The 9,868-nt window shown below is 35.5% G+C and overlaps 1 protein-coding gene across 6 annotated transcripts in view; it reads left to right on the top strand.

Moving 5' to 3' along the window:
* The window catches only part of pik3c2b (phosphatidylinositol-4-phosphate 3-kinase, catalytic subunit type 2 beta), an 84,749-nt gene that overhangs the window by 14,603 nt on the left and 60,278 nt on the right, over positions 1 to 9,868 (top strand). For all 6 annotated transcript variants that reach the window (XR_012387163.1, XR_012387161.1, XR_012387162.1 and 3 more), the window contains exons 3-5: positions 1,688 to 1,788; positions 2,823 to 2,983; positions 8,596 to 8,716. Coding sequence is in view for 3 of the 6 variants with exons in the window: in XM_073916727.1 (XP_073772828.1) it covers positions 1,688 to 1,788; positions 2,823 to 2,983; positions 8,596 to 8,716 (383 nt within the window). In the remaining 3 variants the exon portion in view is untranslated. The remainder of the gene's footprint in view (positions 1 to 1,687; positions 1,789 to 2,822; positions 2,984 to 8,595; positions 8,717 to 9,868) is intronic.

Raw genomic sequence — 9,868 nt, 5'->3', positions numbered from 1 at the left:
CCCTATTATGTTATGTTATGTTATAACAAAAACCTGCCATGAGAAACATCTTAGTTTGGCTTGAACATGAGCAGAGGTGAGGGGCTGTAGCAGTGAAAAGTGAAAGTATTCACCCCCATTACTTCAGCAACGGACCTAGTTGAAACCACAGGCAGTCAAGCAGCATAATACAGAGAGTGAATCATTACTGACGTAATGGGGGTGAGTACTTTCACTTTTCACTGCTACAGCCCCTCACCTCTGGTTATGTTTAAACCATTTTTAAACTAAGATCAGATCTGCGCAGTGTTTCTCATGGCAGGTTTTTATCCTTCATACATGTTGAGAGATCTACTTGATCGACTTGATAAGGGAATATTCCTTGACATAACCCACACAGAAGTGACTTAGTGAAGCGTGAAGTCATGTATGATTTTAATCGTTGTATTAGTCTGAATGTAAATGCCCTCGTCAGGCAGTGCTGGAGCAGCGGGAGAGAGTGAACCACAGCGCATCAAACGAACAGTATTTACAAAAGAAAAATACACAACTGAAGACACTTAAAGTCTTTTATTTGCAGCAGCTCTGTGCTGCTCGTCCACAACAACTATTAACCCAATGCATTGGGTTAAATTAGGCTGTCAAGTATCTGTGTTCAGTCCGTTAAAACCAGTCCGGCAGTGTAATACAGAGAGTGAATCAAAGCGCATCAAATGATCAATAATTAAAAGGGGGGGGGAAAAAAATAGAATAAATAACTATACTTTTTTATATTAGACACACATCTCATGCTTGTATTTGCAGCAGCTCCACGTCCACAACTTCACAAATTGGGTTAAAGTGGGCTTTACGGTCACCTTTACTTCCGTTGTTTCTGTTCAGCGCAGGGAACTCAACCAACCCCGTGACGTCAGACACAGCGACATTCTAAGATGGCTGCGCCCTAGGTCTAAAATCTATAGTAAAACATGTCGTTTTCTGCTGAATGCTTACATTAGTCGAGTTTGTTTAATGTATTTTCATAAAAGTGGAATCCAATGTACAAAATAAGGTGAACTTGACTAAGTACTTAATTTCCCCTTTAACGTAGCATATACAACCATTACAACAAGCAGAGCTTTACTGCCATTTCAGTGAATGACAAGAGCCCAATATCATTGACAACAGGCTTTAAATTTGTTGAAACAAAATACTAAACCAAATTTAACTTAACATTTAAGGGTTAAGACAAATGTTGAAATTCATGCACTGTTGTATGTCCATGTGCATATTCAAGCATCTATTTCTTGTCTTTTTATGCTTGAATGGACACGGATTCAAAGATCTTCAAACTTTTTATGTTAGTGAGCATCATATACAGTCACAATGTCTGTAGTGACATTATATGGGATCTATGTATTCGGTCTTAAAGAGACAGCAACCTTACCTGTTATGTTATTAATGTCAATCCACCAATGAAAGGGAATATTAGAGATCACATGAGTCATATATTATGCATTGTTATCACATTATGTTTGATATTTCAATTTCTGTACCTTAATTCTGTTAAACTCACTGGTAAATCATCTCAGTTATATCAATGCTTGTATGAATACTTAACTATATCATTTTATTAGTACTCTCAGTTCGTTTTAAGCTGTTTTGTTTTATTTAAAGTCATCATGAGTGTGTTTATTTATTAATTTTATATATATGTAAATCCTCATAGGTGTCTCTGGGGTCCAGGCCAAATGGCTTTGGTTATGAGCTCTTTCAGGTGTCTGAAGAAAGAGATGAAGAAGTTGCGGCCTTCTGTCATGTACTTGATTTGTGAGTTGCTTTGTTTTGATTTTCCTTCACAGTGTCTATTAGGGATGCAATGATTCTCTGTAAAAACCAAATTGTCTCGTTGTCCTCCCACGGTTCAGTGCGCCCTGTGATCCGCGGGTCAGAATGCATTATTAATATTGGTTTGTTAATAAAAACAACTGAAATCAAGCAGTTCTGCCTACCTAGATCAGTGGTCACTAATAGGTGGATCGAGGTCCGTGTTTAGACCCAGAAGTATACAGACACCGACATACAGCAGGTCTGTTACTTCAGTCCCGCAACTGCTCTGTGTTCTTCCGCACCCGATCACTCCTGCTATACACTCTGTTTACCCGCTGTCTGCTAAGAACAGTTTTCTTCTCGACTGACTGTTCCTGCTGAATTAAGAGTGAAGAGCTGAACGCTCTCTCTTTGCTTAAGTTTCATTCACTATATATTGTGCTTTTAAGTGAAACGGAGCTTTATGGAATCATAATGAAATCATAAATAAAAATGCGTTGTTGCCTTGGTAATAATGCAAACAAAAGTAATCAATACTCTAATTGTGTTTACGATTATTATCTGCCTAATTAGTTAAGATGTTAAGTCAGGATGTTATATTGAAAGAGGGGAAATTTAAGCTTTTTCTCTTTATTTTCTTAAGCTATTTATTTGCACAATTTTCAAAATGCCCTATTTTAATTTAATTAATGCAAGAACATGCAAATCTACAGTCATTTGTGTAAAGCTTTTGGATTGTCAGGTGTTTGTTACCCAATAAATATGTTTATTGTTCTTTGAATTGCTCTGTAGGCATTTTTTTTCTAAGTATAAATTATAGCACATACCGTACCGTACACAAACAGTCACCCTAAAACCGGCATGCATACTGAACCTTCAGTAGATTGAACTGTTGCACCCCTAGTGTCTATAGTATTCACTTTTAAAAATGCTAGAATGTAATAATGCAATAATGCAATTTTAATGTAATAATGAAGTTACTAATTATTAATGTTCATTCACTCATTTATTCATAAACTTCACTGTTTTATCAGGCTGCGTTCGGCTTACCCTTGCAACGACTACTCTAAAAATTCAGGCTTTGTTTGGAGCCCTTGTGTGGCGCAAGATGAACTGCAGCAGGGCCTGGGTGTCAGCATAAAGGTCACCGTTTACAGTGACCACTTCAGAGAACCACTCACCTTTTCGTGCGACGGTAAGCATTCAATCATTTCGAATCTAACAATGCAGATTTTATAAACTGTGCTATTTCAGTTCTTACTTGATTTTAATTGTGGAGTTGTTTTTACTTGGTTACAATTGTGGAGCTGTATTTTCTGTCCTACATCCTTAAAGTTTGAATTGGGCCACAGGATCTCATTGGAAAGACTGAAGAGGCTCTAGACCCTGAATTCTCTTAATAGCATTACACTGAATGGGCATTCTGCCAGCCATCTGTTTTGTGTACTCAATTAAAAGAGGCAGCTTTTCATTCACTCGCCTTGAAGGAACACTCACAAGCCCCCTCATACACACAAACTCGCGAAGACACCAACAGATTTGGTCTCATGTGGAGTTATTAGAGAGGGGCTGAGAAATATGACATGAACATGCTTTCACTCTCATTTATTTACTACACTCAGGTTTTTTGTTTTTCCTGCTCTGGCATGATTTGCCTGACAGACGCCCTTTATCATGGCAGCCTGCCAGTGTACGATGAATGTGGACTGTGGTGCCATTCTAACGTGGGTTCCCATTTGTGTCATAAGCAGCTGTGAGTTCTGCTAAATGTTAGTGAAATTGATGCAGGTCATCTTAAAATAGTCTACAGGGCCTGGAAATGTTTTCTTAGGCCTTTAAAGCATAGCTTGTGAAAGTTGAGTAGTCTGGTTATTTAGGCATATTTACATAGTGTCATGTAAAATATGCATCTATAATAGTGTGCATTGTAGTAATAATGTAATTTACTGATTTAGCTTGTTTGTTTTACAATTTACTTAAATAAGGAGTTAAAAATAGGGCTGCAAAATGATTATTATAGTGATAATAGTATGCAATATATTTCTTGCATTTGAGAGGTAAATTACCATTTATGTATTAGTTCATTCATTCATTTATTCATTTTCTTGTCGGATTAGTCCCTTTATTAATCTGGGGTCGCCACTGCGGAATGAACCGCCAACTTATCCAGCAAGTTTTTACGCAGCGAATGCCCTTCCAGCCGCAACCCATCTCTGGGAATTTATGAATTAGTTGTTTATCTAAATTTGACCAATCAGATGGAGCCTTAGCTGCCTCACTATCTTTATCCCCAACTCCCCATTATTTGCTGTTCTGCTATAGACTAAAGTGGCCCAAAGGCAAACCCAGAGATGAAAGCAAATACTTATGGCGGAAGTCATTAGAAGAAAGAAAAATGACTGCAGCCAATCAGAGTCAGAATATCTGATGAGGTTTTTACTCATTCATAGTGTTTTAAAGATTCAATGTTTACACCATGACAGTTTTTTTTGTCTGAATTAGATCTGAAAAAACATATTTTATCTGTTTATTTTAAAATATTAAATATATAAATTAATTAAAAAACAGCTTGTAAATAGCATTTTTCTAAGGAAACTGTATATCTTAAGAAATGTTATTATTGCAATACTTTTTAACAATATTGCAAATCGCATATTTTTCCAGTATCTTGCAGCCCTAATCAAAAACAATAGTTAAACATTGAAAAATAGTGTTATAATAATTAATTTCCCAACACCTTTTTTCTTTTTTTTACAAGATGTATAAGTCCCAGTTGTCTCCTCAGCTCAAAGTACCTTACAGATTATGTATTATGCTATGATGCACATGCCCATTTAGAAGGAAACATTTTTATCTTCAAATTAGGACTGCACAATATATAATTTCAGCATTGATATCGCAATGTGCGAACAATAGACCCATCGCAGGATCTACAATGTCAAGTTTCATTTTGATGATAATTAACCAGGTAACATTTCAGAGCACATGATGTGATTGAAAAATTTAAACCTTATATAATGGTGTAATAGATTTTTGATGCGGTTTTAAGGCCTGTGACTAAGATTTTAAGTGAACTTGAACTATTTGGGCATAAGAAATAATACAGTCTGCCACTTAAACAAAGAATGAATGTGTTTATTTATACAATGAAAACTCCATGCAAAGTTATTTTACATTTTGTCACCTTAGAATTATAAAATACTATCTGACATTTTTGTCATGGAGTTATTGACATATTCTTATTAAATGACAACTTATTTACATTATGGGATGTTTTTCTAGAAGGTGTTTACAATTTTAGACTTTTTATTTAAAAAAAAAAAAATTGTTTTGTATGGAATGCAAAAACTTTGAAGCTCAATATCTCAAAATCATTCAGAATGCGGATAGAACCTTTTAATTCCAAGGTGACGATTTGATTATTGAATTTCTGTACCTCAATACACCACCAAAACCCATAAAGTGCTGTTTATTTAATTTCTATCATTGTGCTATTGTTTTTATCCATCATCCATTTCATTCATTTTGGGTAATTTTCTCCCAAAAAATCTGTCTACAAAATCCCAATCAAAAGAAAATGATGAAGTCTTTACAAATAGTTACTAAAGTTATCTTGTGAAATTATATTCATATTGCAATATAAATCGCAGAAAAAGAAAATATTGTAATGTCAGTTTTTTTCCAATATCGTGCAGCCCTACTTTAATGCAAATGAGCTGTAGCTCCTTTCCCACTCTCCGTAAGAAGGCAGTCTTTACAACCCCAGTCTTTCTATCAAAAGTAAAAAAAGGTCAGTTAAAATGTCAAACCAAACTGCAATTTTTACACGTTATGTGGAAAACTAGTAACTTACAATGCTTTTTTATAACTACCAGTAAGAAATCTCTCATTTTGTCAGTGGAAATGATGCCTTGCAGAACTCATTTGGGTTACAAATGCCTTGTTTCTCTCTTTCCATCTACACTAGTTTCTCCCCTTTCTGCTGTCTCACATTGGCATGAGTTTATCTGAGTCCATTCAGGGGAAAAAAAAGCCCACCCTCAAGACTAATGTTCCAAGAGAGAGCTATCCAATTCATTATTGAGAAAGTTTGGAGAAGCCCAGAGAAAAAGAGAGAGAGACCAGGGGTGTTTTCTCCTAAATGTGCTCCCACGGTGACCGCAGTGCAGTGCATCTGCCCAGTTAGAGTGTAATTTGTGGCATGGGGGGAAGGGTGGATTAACCTTTTTCTGGCTCATCCCTACCTCCGCTCATTTATTTCACATCCTCGCAGTGAAGTGACGAACATTGCTGTGAATCAGGGGAAAATTCCCAACTCCTTTGTTTTCTTTTGTCTGCTGACCACAGAGGGTATTCAGATCAGTAGTTTGCTAATTTACTGTATCGAGAGCATCTGGCAGTGTGTCCATTTTCAGGAATGACTGTGCTGACACGTCACTAATTGATGACCTCTTATTGATCTAGCTCTGGATAAACCAATACCTTTAAGACACACGGGGCAGCTACTCTGTTTCTTAGTGTGCCTTTTGTTGGCAAAGAATTAAACCAGTGTCTTTTGTTGTTTTACAGTGGATATGGGAAGTTAGTTTCCTAAAAGCCAAGTTACTAGAGCAGTACATTGAGATCACATTTGAGGACCGGTGAACTGATAATACTGTGCTTTATTAGACAGTGGTGAACCGAACACAGATTGACAGGCTGATTTGATGTCGTAATAAAATTTAAATGGCAATTGAATTATGCTTTATTTGGGTAGCAAAACCTAATTGTAAGAACCTTTTAGATAATGGTGATGTTTTAACTGACTAAAATTATGATTGCTGACTATGTATTGGTGTTTTCTAGCTTGGGAGGATTGTTGTTGCGGATGAAATCTTTACGTTGTAGCATAAAAGAATCCATGATTCTTTTTTTAAACCAGTTTTTTCAAATGAACGGTCCAAAGGATCTGGTTTTCACAAAAAATCCAAACTTCCAATCATTAACTCTTTGTACTACATTAAGTGACAGTTTTCTGCAGAGCTTCACCCTTTAGGTACCATACTATTGTGCTAGGTACCCTTACAAAAGGATTATAAGAAAGTGGTACAGTTTGCTATTTTGGTGCCATTCACACCTTCTGACAGTGGAAAATGAAATAATTGTGTACTCTACTGAACCTTATTAATCAATAGAAACGAGAAAATAGAACAGACAGTGTTTATATATTTTTATTCCTTAAATGTTTTGAAGTATGCCAAAAAATGTCAGATTCACGTTTAACATGCTTTCTTGTTTGTTTGTTTATTTTTATTTATTTAAAAAAAAATTTTACAATAAAACCAAAACCAAGTGTAATAGTGCAGCACGTTTATGCTTGTTTTTTTTTTTTTTTTGGTAAACCAACACTGCTGTGTGTGTAAACCATTATTTAAAACATTATTTTAAAGTTATTTTTAAAATGACTTTAACAGTCATTATTTAGAGCAGTCAAATGTGGTCCACCATTTGGTGAAGCAGGCAGTTAAAGGGATATTGTAAATAAATATTGCTTATTTTTAATATAAAATAAAATATAGAGGTGATCGGTAGTGGTAGGTCAAAATATTTATCTCTTATATGCACAGTCTGAGCTGTTCAAATAAATTGCTGAGTTTGAACTTTAAAACTTTAAATGTTTCATGGACAAATTTCACTTGTTTTTCTGTTCTGCTGTTTCTGTTTTCCCTTGTTTTGCTTCTGCTTGTATTAGTTGTCATGGTTTTTAATTAGTTGATTGATTTGTCTCACCTGTGCCTTGTTTTACCTTTCATCACCTTAAGAATCTGTTCCACCTGTTTGATTCATTCTTTTCCGTGTGGTCAATTCTTGTTTGTAGTTGTTCTTTCCCCTTTGTTTGTTTGCTTGCTTGTTTACTCTTAAACTTATTAAATATTTGTTTTTGATTTGAGACACTGCTTACTTTTAGACCTTCCTTTTTGCTTGCACCGGCGTTCAAATGTTTGGCTAATTTTAAATTGTAAAAATATTTTATAACACTGCGTATCTATCTTTCCTGTAGTTTTAATTGTATATTTTTTTAAGTGTTCTTACCAACCCAAAACTTTAAACAATAGCGTATTTAAGAACAGAGGCATTTTACGGTTCTGATTATACACCAAACCAGCATCAAAAAACTAGTGTGGATCTAAGTCGACTGGGTTGTCACCTTGTCACATGCATCTGGGCTAAAATTTTGCACTTCAACACATTTCAAAGACTACAATTCACAGCCAACTAGCAGGTATGATATGTGTGTGGGAGAGACTGTATCAGTTAGTATTTAATTATTCAAACAATAAACAAATCAGCACTTTCTGAATGTTTATCATTTACTTAATAGCAGACTGCACGCATTGCAATGTGTAGTCATCTTGAATTTGTTGTTCACTTTTGTCACTCTTGCATTTAAATTTAAGCACACTCGTTCACTCAACTTGTTACTGAACAGCCAATCAAAGTTGGCTGTGGGTGGATAGTGGCAACAGAATTGTTAAAAAAAAAAAAAAAGAAACTACTGATAATATTCAACTGAAATATGAGCTGACTGATTCCATGGTCTGCTGTGTCAGGGCCTTTAGAAAAGTGTGTTGTTGCCTCAATTCACTTGTAAATGTCACAATAAAAATAGAAGTCTGTTGTTTTATAATGTCCTATTTAACAGAAATGTTGTGGGTCATTGGATTAGTGACACTGCATAACTGATAAATGTAGTTACTCGTCAGCCCCTGTTGGAAAATGATTACTTCTCATGCAAGTAATATCAATATTGTTCTCTTCATCCCTCAGGATCCTCAACAATCGACCTGCTGATCTATCAGACCCTCTGCTATGCTCACGATGACCTGGATATGATTGACGTGGACGATTATCTGCTCAAAATCTGCAGCCAGGCAGAGTTCCTTAAAAAGTAAGAACATCAAATCAACAGTGACTTGACAAACTGATGCATGAAATGTTTATAGTCTTGCAGAACAACCACAACCACAACTTCTCTTATATAATAGTCATATGACTATTATATTTAGTAATATATAATAGTCAAATACAGATAAGGGAATATATAATTTCATACTCGCTTACAAATAAAAGACTTTATCAAACCAATGTTTTGGAGAATAACTTTTAGGCAAGGTGTGCTTATTTAATAATAAAAAATCGCATGTGGAACATCTAAAACTTGATTTTGGAGCGTTTGAACAACAGGAGACTTTATTATTTTATTATTATTATTATTTGTTTATTGGTTTTAATATACAAAATAGAACTGCAATAGCAAAACAATTGACACACAAACCAAATACAAGTAACCCGGCAAACATTTTTGTGTTTAATAGATGTCTAATAGACATGTAAACATAGTCAGCTTGGCTAAAACAAGGCTAAACATGGGCTGTCACTGAAAATCTAATAGACATCTAATGCCGAGTTAAAACTGCATGATTTTCAAAGTAGTCGTTACACAGGTGTTTTCACACTGCATGACTATCTGGGGTTGCCTTTCGTCGCTGCTTTATTTACGCTTTAGGATAGATCAGTGACGGGGGGTGTCATACTGCATGACAAGAATTGCCGACAACTTTGTCTCGGTCTGAAAACTACATCACTCACAACCAAACATGCGAGAAGTGACATAGAAACAATGAGAGTTCACGTAGTATATCTTTTGTTATTAACTACATAATGAGAAAGAAGCCTTTAGTCGGGTAGAAAATGAACTTATTTTGCTCACCTGGGTTTTGAGGGGAGTTAGCAATTTCTCTTCAACTTTATTCCTTTTTGACCTGGTTGTGGTATTGCTCAGATGACACTTCAAACAGACACAGGTGCTCCTGCTAAATTTCCACTAATTTTTCCCTCCATTTCTTGGGTCCAAGTAGACTGAGAAGTGCTTTTAAATTGTCCCCCAACCTCCCGCTGGCCTGAAGATACCCACACTAGTGGATGCTGCTCAGACGTTATATGTGTAGTCATTCATTTCTGTTCATTCAATGACTAGTCTAGTTTTGGCCTATTAGACATCTGTTAGATTTTCACTGACAGCCTAAATTTAGCCCTTATT

This window comes from Danio rerio, chromosome 11, assembly GCF_049306965.1.
Source record: "Danio rerio strain Tuebingen ecotype United States chromosome 11, GRCz12tu, whole genome shotgun sequence".
Taxonomy (NCBI): Eukaryota; Metazoa; Chordata; class Actinopteri; order Cypriniformes; family Danionidae; genus Danio; species Danio rerio.
Note: the sequence above shows the minus strand (reverse complement) of the source record. Positions and strands in the feature narration are given on the sequence as shown.